This window comes from Eschscholzia californica, unplaced genomic scaffold (assembly GCF_041429995.1).
Source record: "Eschscholzia californica isolate CP2 unplaced genomic scaffold, dmEscCali1.0.p SCAF_4, whole genome shotgun sequence".
In the NCBI taxonomy this organism is placed as follows: Eukaryota; Viridiplantae; Streptophyta; class Magnoliopsida; order Ranunculales; family Papaveraceae; genus Eschscholzia; species Eschscholzia californica.
Genome location: NW_028238461.1, coordinates 1,018,211 through 1,045,282, shown reverse-complemented (window position 1 = coordinate 1,045,282; position 27,072 = coordinate 1,018,211). Strand labels below are relative to the sequence as shown.

The window sequence follows — 27,072 nt, the reverse complement described above, 5'->3', positions numbered from 1 at the left end:
AATGTTTCTCGGTGACAGAGGTGTCTGAGAAGATCTTCAATAAGTGGATGCTTGATTCAGGGGCGTCACACCATATGTGCCCAAATAGGGAGTGGTTTACTACCTATAGGAGTATAGATGGTGGTACAGTTATACTGGGTGATGATAGTATATGTAAAACTGTGGGACTCGGAACAATACGGATCAAGATGCACGATGGAGTGGTGAGAACATTGACGGACGTAAGACACATACCCGATTTGCGGAAAAATCTAATTTCCCTTGGTGTGTTGGAGCTGAACGGCTGTAAGATAATTATAGAGAATGGCTCCATAAAAGTCGTTAAGGGTTCTTTGGTGGTAATGAGAGGTACTCGTTACGGTAATTTATACAAACTTTTGGGGACAACAATTACGGGAGATGTAGCAGTAGGAATCAGTGGAAGGGATCCAACGGCTAGTACGAGGCTTTGGCATATGCGCCTTGGGCATATGTCAGAAAAGGGTCTATCTTTGATGTGCGGGAAGGCTTGTTGAAGGACATGAAGAAGCCTTGCATGGAGTTTTGTGAGCATTGTGTGTTCGGGAAGGCACACAGGGTGACGTTCTCTACAAGCAAGCACAGGAGCAAAGAGGTGTTAGACTACGTACACACCGATGTCTGGGGACCGGCAAAGTTACCTTCCAAGGGTGGTTCCAGGTATTTTGTTACATTCGTTGATGATCATTCGAGATTTGTCTGGCTTTATTTTCTGAAGCATAAGAATGAGGTATTCAACACATTCTTGGTGTGGAAAGCAATGGTTGAGAACAAAACTGGTCGAAAGCTGAAGACGTTAAGGTCGGATAATGGGACCGAGTACACTGATGGGGCATTCAAGGAGTTTTGTAATCAGGAAGGCATTGTGAGGCACTGGACAGTAGTAAACACACCTCAACAGAATGGAGTCGCAGAGAGATTGAACCGTACACTACTTGAGAAGGCTAGATGTATGCGCTCCAATTCGGGATTAGGCGTAGAATGGTGGGCAGAATCTGTTGCTACAGCTTGTTATATTGTGAACAGGTCTCCACATTCTTCTTTAGATGGCGGCATACCTTACGAGGTGTGGTCAGGTGAACATGCAGATTACGGGAGACTTAAGGTTTTCGGTTGTACGACCTATTACCATGTTAAAGGTAACAAACTTGACAATAGAGCAAAGAAGGCAATTTTCTTAGGATATGCTACAGGAGTCAAGGGTTATCGGCTATGGTGTACGGAAGACAAGAAGTTTGTAATCAGCAGAGATGTGGTGTTTGATGAGTCATCTATGGTAGCTATGGCGAAAGCTACGGTGCCTAGTTGTGTTGATGTTGGGTCTACTAAAGCTCAAGTAGTGGAAGTAGAAGCCGAAGACCAACGGGTTTCTAGGAATCATGATCAGGTGGAGCATCAGGATAAAACTCAGGATGAGGAAATTGATGAACCCGATTATGAGGAGGTTCAAGGGGAAGGTACACAAGTTTTACAACAACAACAGCAGGATGTTTCGGTACACACTAGGCCGAAACGGTTATATAAGCCGGTACAGAGGTTAGGGTCAGACAAACCTCTTAGGCATTACGGGCAGGCAAATGTGGTTGAATATGCACTCTCGGTGGAATACGACGAGCCGGTCACCTTCAAACAAGCTATTACCGCGGCGGAAAGAGAGAGTTGGTTGGTTGCTATGCAAGAAGAGATGGAGTCTCTTCACAAGAACCAGACATGGGAGGTTGTCCCATTGCCCGAAGGTAAGTCTGTTATTGATTGTAAATGGGTGTACAAGAAGAAAGAGGATTCTTCCGAAATCAAGGGTACAAGGTATAAGGCAAGACTAGTGGCCAAGGGTTATGCACAGAAAGAAGGGGTCGACTACAATGAGATTTTCTCACCGGTCGTGAAACATACTTCTATTCGGGTGCTATTGAGTATTATTGCTCATAGTGATCTTGAGCTAGAACAACTCGATGTTAAAACCGCCTTCTTGCACGGAGATTTGGAAGAAGAAATTTATATGGCTCAACCTGAGGGATACAAGGTTGAGGGCAAAGAAAATCAAGTATGTCGTTTGAGGAAGTCTCTTTACGGATTGAAACAATCCCCTCGCCAATGGTACAAACGATTTGATTTTTTCATGCTAAAGCATGGTTTTCGCAGAAGTGACTATGATTGTTGTGTATACATCAAGAAGCTTCGCGAAGGTGACTTTATTTATCTCCTTTTGTATGTGGATGACATGCTCATTGCTTCTAGAAGCATGGTGGAGATAGATAAGTTGAAATCTCAACTCAGTCAAGAGTTTGAGATGAAAGACATGGGCGCTGCAAAGAAGATACTGGGAATGGAGATTAAAAGAGAGCGGTCAAGTAAGAAACTGTACTTGAATCAGAAAGGTTACATCGAACGAGTAGTTTCTCGATTCGGGATGCAGAATGCGAAGGCGGTGTCAACACCTCTGGCACCACACTTCAGGCTCTCGGGAAAACAATCTCCCACTACTACGGTGGAGAAGGATCATATGGATCGTGTACCGTATGCTAGTGCAGTTGGCAGTTTGATGTACGCTATGGTGTGTACTCGTCCGGACATTTCACAGGCGGTCAGTGTGGTTAGTAGGTTTATGGCAAACCCGGGGAAGACACATTGGGAAGCTGTGAAGTGGGTCTTGAGGTACTTGAAAGGTACCGTTGATACGGGTTTGTGCTTTGGTGGAGACACATGTCAGGTAAGCGGTTATGTTGACTCGGATTATGCTGGCGATCTAGATAGAAGACGATCTACTACTGGTTATGTATTTAGGGTACATGGTGCTCCAGTTAGTTGGCGATCGATGTTACAATCTACAGTTGCGTTATCTACTACGGAGGCCGAGTATATGGCTATGGCCGAGGGTGTGAAGGAAGCATTGTGGTTGTGGGGTCTTCTGGATGATCTAGGGATTAAGCAGGAGTGCGTGGATGTATGGTGTGATAGTCAAAGTGCGATCCACTTGGCGAAGAATCAGGTCCATCATGCTCGTACTAAGCATATCGATGTCAGGTATCACTTTGTACGAGATGTCATAGAGGAAGGTGATGTTTCTCTCATGAAGGTACACACAGATGAGAATCCCGCGGACATGTTGACTAAAGTGGTGACATGTAGCAAGTTTCAGCATTGCCTGAAATTGCTACAAATCGGCTCGTGTTAAGTTGCCCGAAAGGGCATAACGGCGACAAGGTTTTCTTTATGTGAAGGGTTGGTAGAACTACGGTAGGCTTGATCCTGTAAAAGGGTACGTAGGCAGCCATGGTCATATGGCGCAGTCGGATGAAGTTACAAGAAGAAGATATATCTTACAAGGAGTATCCTGGTGTTCGTCCAAAATTTGAAGTATATCAAATTGTGTACGAGGTGGAGAATTGTAAGAGACAGTTTCCAAAAGATGGTATAGGCGGTTTAGATGGGCAGTTTCCAAAAGGTATAGGCGGTTTAGATGGCAAATTGGTTTTGGCAATTGGCAGTTTAGATGCTTGTGGCGGTTTCAATTTTGGAGTCGGTTTTCAAATTGGTTACTAAATTCTCGGCTTATATTATTATATAAATAGGGGGTCTTAGAGTGCTTCAAACACATCAACACAAGCAACAACAACTCTTCTTTAGAGAGAGCTAGAGAGAGAGCAAGTGAGAGAGAAATTTTTTGTTCATAGTTTTGAGCGGTGTTAAATTTCTCGGTCGTCGAAGATTTAGTATAGAAGGTTATTACTATACGGTACCATCTTGGGACGAACTTGCGGGTTGTGTGAGTCGTCTTCATCTATCCTTCAATAAAGATTTCTTGTTCGCCAGAGGACGTAGGCTTCCAAGCCGAACCTCGTTAAATTCTGTTCGCATATTTGATTTTGACTTAGCTTTTCGATTAATCTTCATAATCGGATCAATTTCTAGGATAGGTTCGATAGCTTCCGCGACTTTCAGTTCTAACATAGATCTTTGAGAAGTTCTTAAAACAACGAGCTAAGTACTAAGAGAGAAATGTAGTGTTAGAACTAAAAGTCGCGGAAGCTATCGAACCTATCCTAGAAATTGATCCGATTATGAAGATTAATCGAAAAGCTAAGTCAAAATCAAATATGCGAACAGAATTTAACGAGGTTCGGCTTTAAAGCCTACGTCCTCGGGCGAACAAGAAATCTTTATTGAAGGATAGATGAAGACGACTAACACAACCCGCAAGTTCGTCCCAAGATGGTACCGTATAGAATTAACCTTCTATACTAAATCTTCGACGACCGAGAAATTTAACACCGCTCAAAACTATGAACAAAAAATCTCTCTTACTTGCTCTCTCTCTAGCTCTCTCTAAAGAAGAGTTGTTGTTGCTTGTGTTGGTGTGTTTTACAAAGACTCAAGACCCCTATTTATATAGATATCAAACCCCATAAAAAAGGAACTTTGGTTTCTAAATTACTTTGGTGCCAAAATTTAGAAACCACCTATATGGTGCCAATAAACCGCCTCTTCAAGAGTTTTAGAAACTGCCTCTTAAATCCAATTTGGAAACCGCCTCTTACAATTCTCCACCTCGTACACAATTTGATACCCTTCAAATTTTGGACGAACACCAGGATACTCCTTGTAAGATATATCGACTTCTTGTAACTTTCATCCGACTGCACCATATGACCATGGTTGCCTACGTACCCTTTTACAGGATCAAGCCTACCGTAGTTCTACCAACCCTTCACATAAAGAAAACCTTGTCGCCATTACGCCCTTTCGGGCAACTTAACACGAGCCGATTTGTAGCAATTCCAGACAACGCTGAAACTTGCTACACGTCACCACTTTAGTCAACATATCCGCGGGATTCTCATCTGTGTGTACCTTCATGAGAGAAACATCACCTTCCTCTATGACATCTCGTACAAAGTGATACCTGACATCGATATGCTTAGTGCGAGCATGATGAACCTGATTCTTCGCCAAGTGGATTGCACTTTGACTATCACACCATACATCCACGCACTCCTGCTTAATCCCTAGATCATCCAGAAGACCCCACAACCACAATGCTTCCTTCACACCCTCGGCCATAGCCATATACTCGGCCTCCGTAGTAGATAACGCAACTGTAGATTGTAACATCGATCGCCAACTAACTGGAGAACCATGTACCTTAAATACATAACCAGTAGTAGATCGTCTTCTATCTAGATCGCCAGCATAATCTGAGTCAACATAACCGCTTACCTGACATGTGTATCCACCAAAGCACAAACCCGTATCAACAGTACCCTTCAAGTTCTTCAAGACCCACTTCACAGCTTCCCAATGTGTCTTCCCCGGATTTGCCATAAACCTGCTAACCACACTGACCGCCTGTGAAATATCTGGACGAGTACACACCATAGCGTACATCAAACTGCCAACTGCACTAGCATACGGTATACGATCCATATGATCCTTCTCCACCGTAGTAGTGGGAGATTGTTTTCCCGAGAGCCTGAAGTGTGGTGCCAAAGGTGTTGACACCGCCTTCGCATTCTGCATCCCGAACCGAGAAACTACTCGTTCGATGTAACCTTTCTGATTCAAGTACAGTTTCTTACTTGACCGCTCTCTCTTAATCTCCATTCCCAGTATCTTCTTTGCAGCGCCCATGTCTTTCATCTCAAACTCTTGACTGAGTTGAGATTTCAACTTATTTATCTCCACCATGCTTCGAGAAGCAATAAGCATGTCATCCACATACAAAAGGAGATAAATAAAGTCACCTTCGCGAAGCTTCTTGATGTATACACAACAATCATAGTCACTTCTGCGAAAACCATGCTTTAGCATGAAAAAATCAAATCGTTTGTACCATTGGCGAGGGGATTGTTTTAATCCGTAAAGAGATTTCTTCAAACGACATACTTGATTTTCTTTTCCCTCAACCTTGTATCCCTCAGGTTGAGCCATATAAATTTCTTCTTCCAAATCACCGTGCAAGAAGGCGGTTTTAACATCGAGTTGTTCCAGCTCAAGATCCCTATGAGCAACAATACTCAATAGCACCCGAATAGAAGTATGTTTCACGACCGGTGAGAAAATCTCATTATAGTCGACCCCTTCTTTCTGTGCATAACCCTTGGCCACTAGTCTTGCCTTATACCTTGTACCCTTGATTTCAGAAGAATCTTCTTTCTTCTTGTACACCCATTTACAACCAATAACAGACTTACCTTCGGGCAATGGGACAACCTCCCATGTCTTGTTCTTGTGAAGAGACTCCATCTCTTCTTGCATAGCAACCAACCAACTCTCTCTATCCTCCGCGGTAATAGCTTGTTTGAAGGTGACCGGCTCGTCGTCTTCCACCGAGAGTGCATATTCAACAAGATTTGCCTGCCCATAATGCCTAAGAGGTTTGTCTGACCCTAACCTCTGTACCGGCTTATATAACCGTTTCGGCCTAGTGTGTACCGAAACATCCTGCTGTTGTTGTTGTAAAACTTGTGTACCTTCCCCTTGAACCTCCTCATGATCGGGTTCATCAATTTTCTCATCCTGAGTATTATCCTGATGCTCCACCTGATCATGATTCCTAGAAACCCGTTGGTCTTCGGCTTCTACTTCCACTACTTGAGCTTTAGTAGACCCAACATCACCACAACTAGGCACCGTAGCTTTCGCCATAGCTACAATAGACGACTCATCAAACACCACATCTCTGCTGATTACAAACTTCTTGTCTTCCGTACACCATAGCCGATAACCCTTGACTCCTGTAGCATATCCTAAGAAAATTGCCTTCTTTGCTCTATTGTCAAGTTTGTTACCTTTAACATGGTAATAGGCCGTACAACCGAAAACCTTAAGTCTCCCGTAATCTGCATGTTCACCTGACCACACCTCGTAAGGTATGCCGCCATCTAAAGAAGAATGTGGAGACCTGTTCACAATATAACAAGCTGTCGCAACAGATTCTGCCCACCATTCTACGCCTAGTCCCGAATTGGAGCGCATACATCTAGCCTTCTCAAGTAGTGTACGGTTCAATCTCTCTGCGACTCCATTCTGCTGAGGTGTGTTTACTACTGTCCAGTGCCTCACAATGCCTTCCTGATTACAAAACTCCTTGAATGCCCCATCCGTGTACTCGGTCCCATTATCCGACCTTAACGTCTTCAGCTTTCGACCAGTTTTGTTTTCAACCATTGCTTTCCACACCAGGAATGTGTTGAATACCTCATTCTTATGCTTCAGAAAATAAAGCCAGACAAATCTCGAATGATCATCAACGAATGTAACAAAATACCTGGAACCACCCTTGGAAGGTAACTTTGCCGGTCCCCAGACATCGGTGTGTACGTAGTCTAATACCTCTTTGCTCCTGTGCTTGCTTGTAGAGAACGTCACCCTGTGTGCCTTCCCGAACACACAATGCTCACAAAACTCCATGCAAGGCTTCTTCATGTCCTTCAACAAGCCTTTCCCGCACATCAAAGATAGACCCTTTTCTGACATATGCCCAAGGCGCATATGCCAAAGCCTCGTACTAGCCGTTGGATCCCTTCCACTGATTCCTACTGCTACATCTCCCGTAATTGTTGTCCCCAAAAGTTTGTATAAATTACCGTAACGAGTACCTCTCATTTCCACCAAAGAACCCTTAACGACTTTTATGGAGCCATTCTCTATAATTATCTTACAGCCGTTCCGCTCCAACACACCAAGGGAAATTAGATTTTTCCGCAAATCGGGTATGTGTTTTACGTCCGTCAATGTTCTCACCACTCCATCGTGCATCTTGATCCGTATTGTTCCGAGTCCCACAGTTTTACATATACTATCATCACCCAGTATAACTGTACCACCATCTATACTCCTATAGGTAGTAAACATCTCCCTATTTGGACACATATGGTGTGACGCCCCTGAATCAAGCATCCACTTATCGAAGATCTTCTCAGACACCTCTGTCACCGAGAAACATTCGTCCGCCTCTTCTGACACATATCCCGCCTCTTGCATCTCTTGTTTCTCCTTGTAGCCTTCGTTCTTTTGCTTCAACTTTCTCTTTGGACAAGCCGCTTTAAAGTGGCCAAGCTCACCACAACTAAAGCACGTTTTCTTGAAAGAGCCTCTAGATTTGGATCTAGATTTCCCGCCCTTTCCCTTTCCCCTTTCATTACTCCTCCCCCTCGTTACAAACAACCCTTGTGCTTGATCCTTGTCTACTCCACCCGACGCCATACTGCTAGTAGCAACCTTACGAAGGTCATCCGCTAATAGCGAATTTCTCGTCTCTTCCATGGTTAGACTATCACCAACAAGCATCAAAGTTTGAACAAGGTTCTCATAGGATTTAGGTAATGAAAGTAACAATATGAGGGCTTGGTCCTCATCCTCAACCTTAACATCAATATCCTTCAAATCTGAGATAATCCTGTCAAACCTATTCACATATTCCTGAATAGAAGAACCCTCTTCCATTCTACATGTGAATAATTTGGATTTTAAGTAGACCCGATTCGTTAAAGTTTTCGTCATGAAACTGCTTTCTAATTTTAACCACACACCCGCCGCCGTTGTTTCTTCGTCTACTAGGAACGCCACGTCCCTCTCAAGACACAACATAATGGTAGCCCGTGCTTCGAGATCTAACTCCTCCCAATCCTCATCTGACATATCTCCTGGTTTCTTTCCCGTCAACGTCTTGTGTAATTTCTGCGAGATTAACAGATTCTTCATCTGCATCCGCCAATAAGAAAAATCGTTTTTCCCATTGAACTTCTCTATCTCATATTTCCCTGCTTTGACCGTACCACTTCTCGATCCCATCTTCTCTTCGTTCAATCTCAACAAGGCTCTGGTACCAATTGTTAGAACTAAAAGTCGCGGAAGCTATCGAACCTATCCTAGAAATTGATCCGATTATGAAGATTAATCGAAAAGCTAAGTCAAAATCAAATATGCGAACAGAATTTAACGAGGTTCGGCTTTAAAGCCTACGTCCTCGGGCGAACAAGAAATCTTTATTGAAGGATAGATGAAGACGACTAACACAACCCGCAAGTTCGTCCCAAGATGGTACCGTATAGAATTAACCTTCTATACTAAATCTTCGACGACCGAGAAATTTAACACCGCTCAAAACTATGAACAAAAAATCTCTCTTACTTGCTCTCTCTCTAGCTCTCTCTAAAGAAGAGTTGTTGTTGCTTGTGTTGGTGTGTTTTACAAAGACTCAAGACCCCTATTTATATAGATATCAAACCCCATAAAAAAGGAACTTTGGTTTCTAAATTACTTTGGTGCCAAAATTTAGAAACCACCTATATGGTGCCAATAAACCGCCTCTTCAAGAGTTTTAGAAACTGCCTCTTAAATCCAATTTGGAAACCGCCTCTTACATGTAGGTAATGAGAACTTTGTTTTGGATATGAAAGTAGTTCAATGTGTATGTGTATATATAGGAGATGAAGAGTAAAATTGTAAGGATTTGTGGTGAAGAAACATTTGTCTGTTGAAGGTGGGTTTCTCTCCCTCTCTCTCTCGAGGAACATACTTCACATGGCTTTGCTAGTTTGCTTGCTTACTCATCTCTATAGTTGTACTCATCTGTGGTCAACTTGTGAGACAATATACATTAAGTTATCACATGCCTTTGTTTTTCATTTCGAGTCCTCTCTGCTTTCTGTAATTCAAATGCGCCTTCGCCTCTTTCGACATAACATTCCCTACCATGACAGAAAGAAAGAGAATTGAGAATTCTATCTGCTGAAATCAATTTAAGCTTTCGTCAGTATGAATACTTGTCTGTCACAACTGGAGAGGCTGCGAAAACCAGTCGTGTCTTGTAGAATGTCATGGAAGGCAAAACCATGTGAACTCACATGTACCAGGGGGCCTACAATTGAAAATGCATATAAAAGGATATAGAAGCCACACTTAGACTCCAAACTCATCTCCATTGTCAAACCTTCCTTTTCTCTATCAACCTTTCCTAGTCTCTAATAAATTTCAATTGTTCTTCCGAAATGGGTTTTCTTTTGCCAAGGATCGTTCAAACAAAGCAATCTGACAGAGTACGATCTTTGTTTGGTAAACATAAACTAGAATCGACTACAACCGATGTTCCAAAAGGTCACATTGCCGTATATGTTGGAGAGAGCGAGATGAAGAGGTTTGTAGTTCCGGTGTCCTACTTGAATCATCCTTTGTTTCAGGATCTACTAAGTCGAGCTGAGGAAGAGTTTGGTTTTGATCATCCAATGGGTGGTCTCACGATTCCATGTAACGAAGACATCTTCGTGAATCTAACTTCTCAATTGATGAATTGTTTGTGAATGAGACATTCATCATTATCATGAAGACTAACCCAAAATTTTGAAGGCAATCTGTTCAAGAGTTGTATAAGGCACAAGTAGATAGATTGACAAGATATGCACCTACTGAAGTAGTTTATGTTCATAAACACTTATTTACTTTTCCTGTTTTTAGAGTTAAGATGTGTAATTCATAGTTTTTTTTCTTCTGATAATTCATAGTCAGAAGATTGTAATACAACATAAAGAAGATAGAATTCAAATTTTATAATCCAATTTTTCATATAGTTGAGTAACATTTCCTCCCATCGATAACTAGTCCTACAGTTTCCAACATCACTAGGTTTTCTTTGTTGTTCTTTTCGTACTTTTACTATGTCACGACGGTGCTAATAGACGAACTAATCAAGGAAGATACAAAATCGCCCATACCGACCAAAAATCTTAGACCAGAATATGGTTATGGCTCATAAGTTTGAAAGAGTTCACATTGTGGTAAAATTAGGCTAGCTTCCTCCATTGGACACTGGACACCTTGTTTCATGCCTACAAGAGATTTCTTGGGACATTGTAGGATCTCAAATATCATGGATGTTAATCCCCAATAGATGGTAAAAGAGGTTACTTCAAAATTTTACTCTAACTAGATCCTATTTGGGTAAATCTATTGATGTGTTCTAGGGATAATATTGCTTGTAAGAATGTTAATACGTCGTGAAACCCAAATGAAAATGCCCAAGTAATAGAATGCTTGTTCTTTTATTTTCGTATAGAGGTGATTGATGAGTACGTAAAGTACTCCATTTTTGGGCTTTATTTTATAGTCTTTACATGTTAATTTTGATGGAGTTAATTAAATTACATGGTTTTGTAGGAAGCTCCCAAAAAGATAAAGAAGTTACTAATACAAGAAGTTCCTAAGGATATTGAGATAGATGTATGGATTGGTAACTATAAAGAGTGAAGTTGGTGAAGAAAATGGTTTGTTAAGGGTGTGTTCTGCAGTTTGGCATTTTCCAGGGGGTCATTCTGGATTCTAAGGGATTGAATTGTGAGAAACAGGAAATACATTCTGCCCACAGCCCACGTGAATGGGAATTATGGTAATGGTGACGTCATCATGACGTCACCGTGACAATCAGCAACAAATTCTTAAATCCATCAAAACAACCATGCATTCCCAAGACCGCCTTCTAATTCGTTTAAACCGCCAAGCTTAGGAAGTCCACCCATTAACTTTCTCCCGAACAGCAACTCCAATTTTGGGAAGTTCCCTCCAAATACAACCGCAAGCTTAAACCGCCATCCCATGCATACAGGAGTGAAGTCGGTTTGGCAATTTACTTAGGAAGTTTCCAAATTAATTAGTTTGCCCAAAATCTATAAAAGGGTTCAACCCATACAATTGAAAAACACACCCCCACACACTAGTGAAAGAGCAAGTTTAGAGGAGCAACATTAGAGATAAATTAGCTTCTTTGGGTGCAAGAATTTGGGAGATTCAAGGGCTATATCGAAGACAAGTTTTGGAGAAAGACGAGAGGAACGAGCTTCATCAACATTAATCCGGTTTTATCTTCTCCTTTCTTCTCTTTTCCTTTACTTGTTTATCATTAATTGAACCATGTATTTAATATCCATGGGTTTCTAACTCTTCCACTAGGATAGAGGATGAAACCCTAACAAGAGTATTTGAAATCTAGTATCATATTTATTTTATTATCTCTTCTCATGTGCTTTAATGTTTGAATTAGCCGTACTTCGGTTAGCCTAAGAAACTAACAACTTGGCTCCTAATTGCATGATATTTTAAGTGAAGTGGGTTATGGGTTTAGTTAATTACAAAAAGATTCTTTATTGTTTTATCTTCCGAAAATTGAAGATTGAGTTCTAACAATTTTTGAGTTATAAAAGAGAGATAATAATTTGAATTAGATATTACGTTTGAATATAATTGTTAGTGGTGAATTCCAATATCCTAGATTTACCAACTCATAGTTTTTCACTACAACTTTATTTTGTTTTCTAAATTTTAATTCTTAGTTTCTAAAATTATCCTAAAAATCAATTATCTACTTTCCTAGTTTATTAATTAATCTTAGGTTTAGATTTAATTCCAAACAAATCTTCGTGGGATCGACCTCGTAATTCTTGCCATATTTACATACGGTTCGTACACTTGCGAGTTTTAATTTGATCTAATTAGCCTAGTATTTAGGTTCACTAGATTTCACATCAGTGATGTTTTCGTATAGGTGTTTTGTCATGGCGCAACTTTTCTCATGTTAATAAAGAAAAAAGAACGGTCTCGTACATCCGATCTAAAAGTAAAAAATAACAAGTAGTTTGGAGACGATAACAAGCAGAGTAATCAAAGTTGTACTCACCTGTGTACAAGTAGCCCTACCATGATTGAAGATACATAACAACCTCTACATAATGAGGGTCAGTCTATGGACACGAAAGAAAAGAGAGGTGGAAAATAGTTTGTGTGCCATTGTTGTTTATGTGTTTTGAAGACAATACACATTAAGTTGTCACATGTCTCTGTTCTTCATTTCATAATCCATCTCAAGTCCTCATCCTCCCTGTAATTCAAATGCCTCATCACCTCTTTCCTCATAGCATTCCCTACAATGAGAGAGAGAGAGAGAGAGAGAGAGAGAGCGAGTTGATCGACCCGACAGGTAGGTTAGATATATGTTTTCAACGATATAAATGCTTGTTTGTTGCTCCTTTCAACTCAAAGATAATCAAAATAATGATGTATAGGGCTCAAATATTTTATGGTGTTCGGTAGCTTCGGAACAGTCACTAAAAATCATTAGTAGCCTTTAATGGAAGGCAAAACTCACATGTAACAGGGGCCTACCTTTGATAAGAATGCATATAAAAGGATATGGAAGCAACCCTTTTCCTCAAACTCATCTCCATAATATATATCATCCTTTTCTAGTCTCTAACAGCTTCAATTGTTCTTCTGAAAAATGGGTTTTCTTTTGCCAAAGATCGTTCAAACAAAGCAATCTCTTAGAGTACGACCTCTGTTTGGTAAATATAAATTGGATTCGACTATATCCGATGTCCCAAAAGGTCACATTGCCGTATATGTTGGAGAGAGCGAGATGAAGAGGTTTTTTGTTCCGGTGTCCTACTTGAATCATCCTTTGTTTCAGAACCTACTAAGTCGAGCTGAGGAAGAGTTTGGTTTTGATCATCCAATGGGCGGTCTCACAATTCCATGTAACGAAGACATCTTCGTCAATCTAACTTCGCAATTGATGAATTGTATGTGAAAGAAGGAATCCGCATTAAGAAGACTAACTTAAGCATTTGAAAGCAACCTGTTGAAGAGTTGAGTACGCATACGTAGATAGACTGACAAAATCTGCATCTTTTGGAGGATTTTCTTTCATAAACATTTTTTATTCTTCTCCTGATTATAGAGTCAAATATCGAAACCCCTGTGTACTTCATTAGCTTTTTCTTCTGATAAATCTTTAAGATAAGTCAGAAGATTGTAATACGACATAAAATAGAATTTGAATTTTTTAAAATCCAATGTTTCTTATACTTGAGTAAAATTTCCTCCCACCAGGACTAGTTCTGCAATTTCACACATCTCACAACTCAAAATCGTCCATACCGACCAAGAGTCATAGATGATCTGGATATTATTATGGTTCATAAGTTTGAAAGAGTTCAAATAGTTGTAACACTAGGGTAGCTACTTCTCTTGGATATTGGACACCTTGTTTCTTGCCTACACATGATTTCTTTTCATTTTCGAAATTTGAGATATTGTTGAACGAATTTGAATATCGTGGATGTTATATGCTCGTTCGACAGTGATGGTGGTGGTTTGTCTTGCTGTGTTTGGTGGGGATGGTGGCAATGAAAACAAGAGATGGTGGTGGCTTGAGTGGCGGCGACTCTTCAGTGGGGGCAGCGATTTCCCGGTTATGGGGCGGTGGTTCTCTCGGTTGGGACAATTTTAGTTTTTGTGGTGGCCTTTGGGTCTTTTCATCTTTGATCTTTATGATCCTTTCATCTTTCATCTTTGCATCTGTGTCTAGTCAATTTCTCTCACTTCATGAGGTACTTTACATTCGAAGTTCTGAGAATTTACTTATGTAACTCACATGTAGCTTGCCGAGAGGAGTAACAATTATACCCATGTAAATTTGTAATTGTATCACTTATGAATGAAATATGGTTTCGCGTGGTTAAAAAAAACGAAACTAGAGAGGGCAAGAGGATGCTTGTTTTCATATACATAAGATCTTACAAACTGTAACTAATTTATTTTTCTTTCATACTATGTGTTTTTTCTTCAAATTTCGGTTTAGGAGTTGTTTTCATCTGAAAAACAATAGTAATGGACTCGCCGATTGTCGCCCGAAGACAAAAGACTTATTTCGGTTGAAAAGTGAAAGATAACATATAGTTTGGGGCTGACAGGAAAGAGATGCAAAGAGAGTAATCAAAATAGTATTGATAGGTATCCATGTAATTATTGTTTCTTTTTACATTAACTTTAATTGTATGCTTTCTTACAAAAAAAATGGTATATATTTACACTAGATTAATGACACTTGAAATTACAAGATTGGAGAGGTTTCTTTCTCTTGCATAACTACCAAGTCACGAGGAATTTAAACGAAATGTAAGATCAATGAATGTGTCTTCGTTGCATGGAATCGTAAGACCACCAGTTGGATGATCAAAACCAAACTCTTCCTCAGTTTGACTTAAGAGGTTTTGGAATGAAGGATGATTCAAGTACGATATTGGAACGAAAAACCTCTTCTTAGATTCACTATCTCCAACATAAACTGTTAAGTGACCTTTAGGGATGTCATTCGACCCTTTCCATGAAAAAGATCGTCGAAGAATCTTTGAAGGTAAGCGAATACCTATATCCTTTAAAAATTACAAAACAAGAACAAGAAGTACTAGATTCTAGAAAAGTTCTTATGAAACAATGAGCTAAGAAAGAATTGCAAGTATGAAAAAATTGTTTTTGATATCAAAATAGTTCAATGTCTATGTGAATATATAGGAGATGGAAAAGAAAACCTTAGGGTGTTCACATTTGGTTGTTCAAGGTGGGTCTATTTCTTTCTCTTGAGGGACATACTTCACATGAATTTGCTGGTTTGCTTCTTACTATTGAGTGATCTCAGTTGGTGTGTACAACCTAGTATGCCCTACTATGATTGAAGATATATAACAACCTCTACATAAGAAGGGCCAAACTAAGCAGGAAATGAAAGGTGGAAAAAATATTGTGGACCATTGTTGTTTTGGTACTCTAGAAGACAATATACATTAAGTTATCACATGGCTTTGTTCTTCATTTCATAATTAATCCATCTCTCAACTCCTTCCTGTAATTCAAAGGCCTCTTCACCTCTTTAGACATATGATCCCTACCATAAGAGAGAGAGAGAGAGAGAGAGACGAAAACAGTATCGATATGTATATAGCTAAAATCAATGTCCATTCATAACAAACTGATTTTTCAGACCAGACAGGTGGTTAGATAAGTTTCAACTTTATCTAACTTAGAGATAATCACAATAAACAATGTGTAGGGAAACATTTCATCATCATTTGTGACGGTAGAGGCTGCGAAAATTAGTCAATTGTTGTAGAACTTAATGGAAAGCAAAACCATGTGAACTCACAATATGTAACAGGGTTACAGGGGCCTACCTTGATGAAAATGCATATAAAAGGAGATAGAAGCAATACTTCCACTCCAAACTCAATTCCATTCTCAACCCATCCTTTTCTCTATCAACCTTTTCAAGTCTCTAACAACTTCAACTGTTTTTTCTGAAAAATGGGTTTTCTTTTGCCGAGGATTGTTCAAACAAAGCAATCTCTTAGACTACGATCTCTGTTACGTAAACATAATTCGGATTCGACTATATCCGATGTCCCAAAAGGTCACATTGCCGTATATGTTGGAGAGGGCGAGATGAAGAGGTTTGTAGTTCCGGTGTCCTACTTGAATCATCCTTTGTTTCAGAACCTACTAAGTCGAGTTGAGGAAGAGTTTGGATTCGATCATCCAATGGGCGGTCTCACGATTCCATGTAATGAAGACATCTTCGTCAATCTAACTTCTCAATTGAATTGTTTGTGAATGAGACAATTATCATTATCATGAAGACTAACCCAAGAATTTGAAGGCAACCTGTTCAAGAGTTGTATAAAGCACAAATAGATAGACTAACAAGATGATCTTCTAAACTAGTGTATAATTCATAAGTTTTTTTCTTCTGATAAACCATTGAAAGGGACTCAGAAGATTGTAATACAACATAAAATAGATATCAATATTTTGAAATTCAATGTTAATTTCTTTTATTTGAAAAAGAAAAAAAAAAAGATGTCGTCAATACCGACTAAGGATCATAGGTCGAGATGTGATTAGGGTTAAATAGGCTTCAATTTTCTCCCTAAGCCTTAGCGGTTATCGATATTGTCTCCCTTTTGAGGCCCATACTCAAGTTCATGGGTAAGGGGTTTTGTTCCTGCCAAAGTCTCTGTAAGCAAACCTAAAAGCCCTCAATACTTGCTAAGCTTGAGCATACACTTATACAGGCCCCATACACTCTCCTAAGCGATGTGGGACTATCGCACTATATATATATATATATATATATATATATGTATATGTAGCATGAGTCACTTCTTTCCTTTTGTTTTCCACACATGTTGGTAAAACTATTTTCATTTATGAGATTATTGTCTAAGTAAACGGGAGTGCTACATGTACAAGATCGATCATTGACAAAATTTGTGACTTAATGACTCTTTTTCTCACTAAAAGACAAAAATTGATCACAACTTTTCAAAATTTGACTTTGATCAGGACCGTTCAAATGACATTTTGTCAAGAATCTTGTAAAACATATAGACGGAATACTTTTTCAGTACTCTTGTTAGCAAAACTCGAGAAAATTTTGATTTTCTCATTTTTCTTCCATGATAACTAGCTTCTTAAAGAGAAGCAAGATTAAAGAATGTGCCTTCGTTGCACGGAATTGTGAGACCACTCAAAACCAAACTCTTTCTCTACTTGATTTAGAATATCATTAAATGAAGGCTAATTCAAATAGTATATTGGATCACAAACCTCTTCTTGAAATGGGTCTCTGCTACATAAACTGTGGAATTGCCTCTTGGGACATTATCATACACTTTGGCTTAGAGATCGTTGGAAAACAAGCAAAAGAATACTCATTCCTTTCATCTTTCAGTCTAACAAAGCAAACAAAAGAGTTGGGTAGAGCAAGATGGATGAACCGAAGAGTCTAAGAAAAGATAAGGATATGCTAAGAAGCATTTGTATATAGTCTTTGTACTTAAAGTTATCACATGTTTTTGTCTTTGATTTCCTAATCCATCTCACTATCTTCTGTTTTCATTAATATATATATATATATATATATAAGGAGATAAGGCAGACATGAATTTAACATTTTCCAACCACCACTTCAATCTAGGCTCTTAGTCATTGTGACGCTTGTCTGGTGGTTCGGTAGCTCTGAAACAGAGCCATGGTATCTTGTAGTATATCACAATCTGTGACAGAATATGCTATGAGAACGGGTCATCTGCTATACCGTTCCACGGAAAGCAAACCCATGTGAAACCACATTTAACTACGGCCTACCCATTGATAAGAATGTGTATAAAAAGGAGAACTAAGAGACTCTTTCATTCATCTCAACTGTCAAAGCTTTCTTTCTTCTATAAGACTTTTGGAAAACATCTTTCGTTTTTCTTCTTAAAAATGGGTTTCCATTTGCCAAGAATTGTTCCAACAAAGAAATCTCTTAAAGTACTATCTTTTTTTGGTAAACATGAACTGGGTTCGGCTATAGTCAACGTCCCAAAAGGTCACTTTGCCGTATATGTCGGAGAAAGCCAGAAGAAGAGGTTTGTGGTTCCGATATCTTACTTGAACCATCCTTCGTTCCAACACTTGTTAACTCAAGCAGAGGAAGAGTTTGGATTTGATCATCCAATGGGTGGTCTCACCATTCCGTGTAACGAAGATGACTTTATCAATCTCACTTGTCAATTAAACTGTTTATGAATGGGTTAATCATGAAGAAGACTACTGAACAATGAACTCTAACACAAGTTGATTAAGAGTTCGTAAAGAACAACGAGGCAGAGTGCTGAATTTGCTAAAACAAAGGAACTATAGAGGAAGATGAGAGATTGCATCCCTCCATTAACAAGTTTTTGCCCTGCTTCCAGGGTTTCCCCGACTCCATGAACATTCAAAATTTTTTTCTTCTTATTTTTCTTTTTCTGATAAGTCAGTGGAAGGAGCAAGAAGATTGTGATACGACATTATTAAAAGCTTAATGAATTGTTTTATTCCTCATTTTGAATGGAATGTAAGAACTTTCGGCGACTTTTATGTTACTTTTAGCCACGCTTTTTGCCACCTTTTAACGATGCTTTTGGTGCCACTTTTATTGACATTTTTATGTCACTTTTCGCACGCTTTTCTTGTCACTGAGAACAATGTTGTTTTTGTCACTTTTGGTGACATTTTTTGTGTTAATCTTCCACAAACTCATTTTGTGACACTCTTATGTCACACTAACTTTTTTGTCACCAAAGTGACACTTTTTATACCACTTCTACTGACACTTTTTATACCACTTTAAGTGACACTGTTGTATGCCACTTTACCGACACTTTTTATGCCATTTTAAGCGACGTTCTTGTCTCAAGGCTTATTAGTACAACTGTTAGCGACAATATCTACTCAATGTTAGCGGTGCTTGTTCAATCACGTTTAATCACACATTTTGGTTCACTTTTCGCAACTTAGAGACGCTTCTTTGTGACTGAATGATATAGAAGTCCAATGATTTTATAGTTAGTGACAGAAACGATGAAAAGTTCTTTTGTGAAGAATGACTCTCAATTATTATAATGATATGCACGTCTTTTCCTGAAGTTGCTTTGACCAACGAAAACTATGAGAAGTCCTTTTGTGACAGTCACTACTTTGTTAGAGATCGCTGTAAACCTTAAGAAAAATAAATTCAGACAAATGGATACTCATTGGTTTATAGCACAAGAGAGTATTAATGATGTAAAAAATGAGTTGATTATAGAACTCAAGCCAGAGTGGCAGACCTGCCTTTAACATTTAACAATCGCATAGTCACAGACGAACTTGTACTACTGTCCTATAACTTTGAAACAGAGTCAGTACGTCATTATATCTTGTAGCAAAAGAATTAATCATCGGTTGCTACTAGAGATGTCGTCAGAACCAGTCACCTTTTGTAGCTATTCATAGAACACAAAGTCATGTGAATTCAAATGTGAAAATGGCCTACCACTGATAATAATGCATATATAAAAGGACATTAGACTTGTTCTTTCTCTCGAAAGCAAGTCGATTTCTAAAGCTTTATTTCTTCTATCAACCTTTTATGGTCATTTAACAACTTCAATTGTTTTTTCCATAAATGGGTTTTCATTTGCCAAGGATTGTTCAAACGAAAAAGTTCCTAAGCTTGGGATCTCTTATAGTAAGTAAACAACAACTGGATCCGACTACAATCCATGTCCCAAGAGGTCACTTTGCCGTATACGTTAGAGAAAGCCAGAAGAAGAGGTTTGTGGTTCAAGTATCCTACTTTTCGTTCGTTCCAAAACAAGAATATGGATTCGATCATCCAATGAGCGGTCTCACAATTCTATGTAAAGAATACAACCTCATCAATTCACTTCTCATCTGAATTGTTTGTGGATAAGATAATCATCATGAGAAGATTAACTTAGGAACTTTGACACAATCTATTCAGGAGTTGGGTAAGGGACAAGGAAATAGACACACAGATTTTGTACAATGAAAGGATATATAGTAGAGTTAACTTTACTATAACCCCAATCAAAAATTGGAAAGCTTATTTCATTCTCTTCGCTCTTCTTCTAATGAAATTTTGATTTGATTCGATGTTTTTATATCAAACATTGTTCAGTTTCAACTGGTTTTCCATTTCATAGGGTTGGATTGAACAACCACTTGCACCATTTAACTTCAATCTGTTGCTTAAGTTTCGTTACGGGTCATTCACTAAAATGAAATTGTCAAGTAGAACATGGAAGAGAACATGTGAAAACTGTAAGCTAGCTATTTTCATTAAACAAGCAAATGTTTTCTTACACCACGACTATGTCAGTTAGATGCAATATATTATGTAGTTTATCGTTTCTCTTCCGTACTATACAAAATATATGAAGAGACTAGTTAGTGTTTGTTTGAGTTTTGTTGTTTATTTCTTTTTTTATGATTCTTCGTCCTCACAAACGATTCAAAAGGGAAGTAATTTCAACGAACATCTCTTCGTTGCATGGAATTGAAAGACCACCCGTTGGATGATTGAACCCAAACTCTTCCTCAGCCTTCCGTAGTAAATCTTGGAACAAAGGATGGTTCAAGTATGAAACCGGTACAACAAAACGTTTCTTTTGAGCTTGTGTCTCACCTACGTAAACTGCAAGACAACCTTTAGGGACATTAGAAGTTGATGAAATAGAAAGAGCTCGTTGAAGAATTCCCTTGGCATGAACCATTCCGGGCACTCGGATTCCCATGCTCCAAAGAAACAAAGACAACTAGTTATTAAGCTAAAAAGAGATTTGAAAAGACTTAATGGGCTGAATAGATGTTTTTCTCAAAAGGGGGCTTAGTTGAGGATATGAAAATTTAAGTACAACAAGCATCTATATATATATAAAAATAGATATAGGTAGATAGATAAAAAGAAGGTATATAAGAGTTTGAAATTCTCATGTTTCGTTTCAAACATATAGATTTGTGGTAAAGAGGGTTTCATGGAGGAGGCTAGGGAGAAGTGTTGAGGAACATGTTTGGTACATAATCACATGGATTTGCCTTCAAACTTTGGACTAGTCTCCTTTTGTTTGAGAATTCTAAGTTTGTACAGTAAAAGGACTACTTTTTAATATCTAGATAGATAACTAACTTGTCTTTTGGATTCAAGACATATGGTTTTGAGCATTATGTACCAAGCAAACTCTTCACAAATTTTTGACAAGTGATTAGTGATACTAGCTAGGGTTGTATAGTGTTCATTCCATGTAAAGTTCATTATCCATCTATGCACTTTTACTGTACCGAGACGCTTTTTGATTACGAAATGTTAGGTTGGTAAAAGTAAACAAAGTGTAAGAGGCGGTTTGGGTGATGGATGGTTTGTGAAGGAGGTTTCCAATTTTGGTTTCAAATTGGTTTTTTAAATTATGGCGGTTTGAATGCTCATAGGCGGTTCCAATTTGGGTTTCCAAATTGGATGGTTTCTAAATTTTGGTTTCCAAAATTTGGTTCCGCACCGGCTTATATTGTAATATAAATAAGGGTCTTGAGTCTTTGTAACATACACCAACACAAGCAACAACAACTCTTCTTTAGAGAGAGCTAAAGAGAGAGAGCAAGTGAGAGAGAAATTTTTTGTTCATAGTTTTGAGCGGTGTTTAATTTCTCGGTCGTCGAAGATTTAGTATAGAAGGTTAAATTCTATACGGTACGTACCATCTTGGGACGAACTTGCGGGTTGTGTGAGTCGTCTTCATCTATCCTTCAATAAAGATTTCTTGTTCGCCCGAGGACGTAGGCTTTAAAGCCGAACCTCGTTAAATTTTGTTCGCATATTTGATTTTGACTTAGCTTTTCGATTAATCTTCATAATCGGATCAATTTCTAGGTAGGTTCGATAGCTTCCGCGACTTTTAGTTATAACAATTGGTACCAGAGCCTTGTTGAGATTGAACGAAGAGAAGATGGGATCGAGAAGTGGTACGGTCAAAGCAGGGAAATATGAGATAGAGAAGTTCAATGGGAAAAACGATTTTTCTTATTGGCGGATGCAGATGAAGAATCTGTTAATCTCGCAGAAATTACACAAGACGTTGACGGGAAAGAAACCAGGAGATATGTCAGATGAGGATTGGGAAGAGTTAGATCTCGAAGCACGGGCTACCATTATGTTGTGTCTTGAGAGGGACGTGGCGTTCCTAGTAGACGAAGAAACAACGGCGGCGGGTGTGTGGTTAAAGCTAGAAAGCAGTTTCATGACGAAAACTTTAACGAATCGGGTATACTTAAAATCCAAATTATTCACATGTAGAATGGAAGAGGGTTCTTCTATTCAGGAATATGTGAATAGGTTTGACAGGATTATCTCAGATTTGAAGGATATTGATGTTAAGGTTGAGGATGAGGACCAAGCTCTCATATTGTTACTTTCATTACCTAAATCCTATGAGAACCTTGTTCAAACTTTGATGCTTGTTGGTGATAGTCTAAGCATGGAAGAGACGAGAAATTCGCTATTAGCGGATGACCTTCGTAAGGTTGCTACTAGCAGTATGGCGTCGGGTGGAGTAGACAAGGATCAAGCACAAGGGTTGTTTGTAACGAGGGGGAGGAGTAATGAAAGGGGAAAGGGAAAGGGCGGGAAATCTAGATCCAAATCTAGAGGCTCTTTCAAGAAAACATGCTTTAGTTGTGGTGAGCTTGGCCACTTTAAAGCGGCTTGTCCAAAGAGAAAGTTGAAGCAAAAGAACGAAGGCTACAAGGAGAAACAAGAGATGCAAGAGGCGGGATATGTGTCAGAAGAGGCGGACGAATGTTTCTCGGTGACAGAGGTGTCTGAGAAAATCTTCGATAAGTGGATGCTTGATTCAGGGGCGTCACACCATATGTGTCCAAATAGGGAGTTGTTTACTACCTATAGGAGTATAGATGGTGGTACAGTTATACTGGGTGATGATAGTATATGTAAAACTCTGGGACTCGGAACAATACGTATCAAGATGCACGATGGAGTGGTGAGAACATTGACGGACGTAAGACACATACCCGATTTGCGGAAAAATCTAATTTCCCTTGGTGTGTTGGAGCGAAGCGGCTGTAAGATAATTATAGAGAATGGCTCCATAAAAGTAGTTAAGGGTTCTTTGGTAGTAATGAGAGGTACTCGTTACGGAAATTTATACAAACTTTTGGGGACAACAATTACAGGAGATGTAGCAGTAGGAATCAATGGAAGGGATCCAACGGCTTGTACGAGGCTTTGGCATATGCGCCTTGGGCATATGTCGGAAAAGGGTCTATCTTTGATGTGCGGGAAAGGCTTGTTGAAGGACATGAAGAAGCCTTGCATGGAGTTTTGTGAGCATTGTGTGTTCGGGAAGGCACACAGGGTGACGCTCTCTACAAGCAAGCACATGAGCAAAGAGGTGTTAGACTACGTACACACCGATGTCTGGGGACCGGCAAAGTTACCTTCCAAGGGTGGTTCCAGGTATTTTGTTACATTCGTTGATGATCATTCGAGATTTGTCTGGCTTTATTTTCTGAAGCATAAGAATGAGGTATTCAACACATTCCTGGTGTGGAAAGCAATGGTTGAGAACAAAACTGGTCGAAAGCTGAAGACGTTAAGGTCGGATAATGGGACCGAGTACACGGATGGGGCATTCAAGGAGTTTTGTAATCAGGAAGGCATTGTGAGGCACTAGACAGTAGTAAACACACCTCAGCAGAATGGAGTCGCAGAGAGATTGAACCGTACACTACTTGAGAAGGCTAGATGTATGCGCTCCAATTCGGGATTAGGCGTAGAATGGTGGGCAGAATCTGTTGCTACAGCTTGTTATATTGTGAACAGGTCTCCACATTCTTCTTTAGATGGCGGCATACCTTACGAGGTGTGGTCAGGTGAACATGCAGATTACGGGAGACTTAAGGTTTTCGGTTGTACGGCCTATTACCATGTTAAAGGTAACAAACTTGACAATAGAGCGAAGAAGGCAATTTTCTTAGGATATGCTACAGGAGTCAAGGGTTATCGGCTATGGTGTACGGAAGACAAGAAGTTTGTAATCAGCAGAGATGTGGTGTTTGATGAGTCATCTATTGTAGCTATGGCGAAAGCTACCGTGCCTAGTTGTGGTGATGTTGGGTCTACTAAAGCTCAAGTAGTGGAAGTAGAAGCCGAAGACCAACGGGTTTCTAGGAATCATGATCAGGTGGAGCATCAGGATAAAACTCAGGATGAGGAAATTGATGAACCCGATCATGAGGAGGTTCAAGGGGAAGGTACACAAGTTTTACAACAACAACAACAGCAGGATGTTTCGGTACACACTAGGCCGAAACGGTTATATAAGCCGGTACAGAGGTTAGGGTCAGACAAACCTCTTAGGCATTACGGGCAGGCAAATCTGGTTGAATATGCACTCTCGGTGGAAGACGACGAGCCGGTCACCTTCAAACAAGCTATCGCCGCGGCAGAAAGAGAGAGTTGGTTGGTTGCTATGCAAGAAGAGATGGAGTCTCTTCACAAGAACCAAACATGGGAGGTTGTCCCATTGCCCGAAGGTAAGTCTGTTATTGGTTGTAAATGGGTGTACAAGAAGAAAGAGGATTCTTCCGAAATCAAGGGTACAAGGTATAAGGCAAGACTAGTGGCCAAGGGTTATGCACAGAAAGAAGGGGTCGACTACAATGAGATTTTCTCACCGGTCGTGAAACATACTTCTATTCGGGTGCTATTGAGTATTGTTGCTCATAGTGATCTTGAGCTGGAACAACTCGATGTTAAAACCGCCTTCTTGCACGGAGATTTGGAAGAAGAAATTTATATGGCTCAACCTGAGGGATACAAGGTTGAGGGCAAAGAAAATCAAGTATGTCGTTTGAGGAAATCTCTTTACGGATTGAAACAATCCCCTCGCCAATGGTACAAACGATTTGATTTTTTCATGCTAAAGCATGGTTTTCGCAGAAGTGATTATGATTGTTGTGTATACATCAAAAAACTTCGCGAAGGTGACTTTATTTATCTCCTTTTGTATGTGGATGACATGCTTATTGCTTCTCGAAGCATGGTGGAGATAAATAAGTTGAAATCTCAACTCAGTCAAGAGTTTGAGATGAAAGACATGGGCGCTGCAAAGAAGATACTGGGAATGGAGATTAAAAGAGAGCGGTCAAGTAAGAAACTGTACTTGAATCAGAAAGGTTACATCGAACGAGTAGTTTCTCGGTTCGGGATGCAGGATGCGAAGGCGGTGTCAACACCTTTGGCACCACACTTCAGGCTCTCGGGAAGACAATCCCCCACTACTACGGTGGAGGAGGATCATATGGATCGTGTACCGTATGCTAGTGCAGTTGGCAGTTTGATGTACGCTATGGTGTGTACTCGTCCAGATATTTCACAGGCGGTCAGTGTGGTTAGCAGGTTTATGGCAAATCCGGGGAAGACACATTGGGAAGCTGTGAAGTGGGTCTTGAGGTACTTGAAGGGTACTATTGATACGGGTTTGTGCTTTGGTGGAGACACATGTCAAGTAAGCGGTTATGTTGACTCAGATTATGCTGGCGATCTAGATAGAAGACGATCTACTACTGGTTATGTATTTAGGGTACATGGTGCTCCAGTTAGTTGGCGATCGATGTTACAATCTACAGTTGCGTTATCTACTACGGAGGCCGAGTATATGGCTATGGCCGAGGGTGTAAAGGAAGCATTGTGGTTGTGGGGTCTTCTGGATGATCTAGGGATTAAGCAGGAGTGCGTGGATGTATGGTGTGATAGTCAAAGTGCGATCCACTTGGCGAAGAATCAGGTCCATCATGCTCGTACTAAGCATATCGATGTCAGGTATCACTTTGTACGAGATGTCATAGAGGAAGGTGATGTTTCTCTCATGAAGGTACACACGGATGAGAATCCCGCGGACATGTTGACTAAAGTGGTGACATGTAGCAAGTTTCAGCATTGTCTGGAATTGCTACAAATCGGCTCGTGTTAAGTTGCCCGAAAGGGCGTAACGGCGACAAGGTTTTCTTTATGTGAAGGGTTGGTAGAACTACGGTAGGCTTGATCCTGTAAAAGGGTACGTAGGCAGCCATGGTCATATGGCGCAGTCGGATGAAGTTACAAGAAAAAGATATATCTTACAAGGAGTATCCTGGTATTCGTCCAAAATTTGAAGTATATCAAATTGTGTACGAGGTGGAGAATTGTAAGAGGCGGTTTGGGTGATGGATGGTTTGTGAAGGAGGTTTCCAATTTTGGTTTCAAATTGGTTTTTTAAATTATGGCGGTTTGAATGCTCATAGGCGGTTCCAATTTGGGTTTCCAAATTGGATGGTTTCTAAATTTTGGTTTCCAAAATTTGGTTCCCCACCGGCTTATATTGTAATATAAATAAGGGTCTTGAGTCTTTGTAACATACACCAACACAAGCAACAACAACTCTTCTTTAGAGAGAGCTAAAGAGAGAGAGCAAGTGAGAGAGAAATTTTTTGTTCATAGTTTTGAGCGGTGTTTAATTTCTCGGTCGTCGAAGATTTAGTATAGAAGGTTAAATTCTATACGGTACCATCTTGGGACGAACTTGCGGGTTGTGTGAGTCGTCTTCATCTATCCTTCAATAAAGATTTCTTGTTCGCCCGAGGACGTAGGCTTTAAAGCCGAACCTCGTTAAATTTTGTTCGCATATTTGATTTTGACTTAGCTTTTCGATTAATCTTCATAATCGGATCAATTTCTAGGTAGGTTCGATAGCTTCCGCGACTTTTAGTTATAACACAAAGACTTCCTCTAAAAGCTCGAACTTTATCACATACATATATCACATAGAATGGTCCATTTATGATGTAGATTTTGGCGGAAGCGTAAAA

At 39.7% G+C, this 27,072-nt stretch overlaps 3 protein-coding genes and 1 pseudogene across 3 annotated transcripts; 3 read left to right on the top strand and 1 right to left on the bottom strand.

Moving 5' to 3' along the window:
* Positions 1 to 13,196: 13,196 nt before the first annotated feature.
* LOC147541272 (auxin-responsive protein SAUR21 pseudogene) lies at positions 13,197 to 13,892 on the top strand (annotated as a pseudogene).
* Positions 13,893 to 15,852: 1,960 nt separating this feature from the next.
* Positions 15,853 to 16,658, top strand: LOC147541271 (auxin-responsive protein SAUR21-like). Its single transcript, XM_086634095.1, has one exon. It carries the CDS (start codon positions 16,147 to 16,149, stop codon positions 16,450 to 16,452), a length of 306 nt encoding a protein of 101 aa, XP_086490221.1. The 5' UTR covers positions 15,853 to 16,146; the 3' UTR covers positions 16,453 to 16,658.
* Positions 16,659 to 18,053: 1,395 nt separating this feature from the next.
* Positions 18,054 to 18,711, top strand: LOC147541270 (auxin-responsive protein SAUR22-like). Its single transcript, XM_086634096.1, has one exon. The coding sequence runs from the start codon at positions 18,109 to 18,111 to the stop codon at positions 18,412 to 18,414; it is 306 nt and encodes a 101-aa protein (XP_086490222.1). The 5' UTR covers positions 18,054 to 18,108; the 3' UTR covers positions 18,415 to 18,711.
* Positions 18,712 to 20,465: 1,754 nt separating this feature from the next.
* On the bottom strand, positions 20,466 to 21,044 carry LOC147541269 (auxin-induced protein 15A-like). The gene has a single exon (XM_086634097.1). It carries the CDS (start codon positions 20,946 to 20,948, stop codon positions 20,655 to 20,657), a length of 294 nt encoding a protein of 97 aa, XP_086490223.1. The 5' UTR covers positions 20,949 to 21,044; the 3' UTR covers positions 20,466 to 20,654.
* Between the last annotated feature and the right edge of the window lie 6,028 nt (positions 21,045 to 27,072).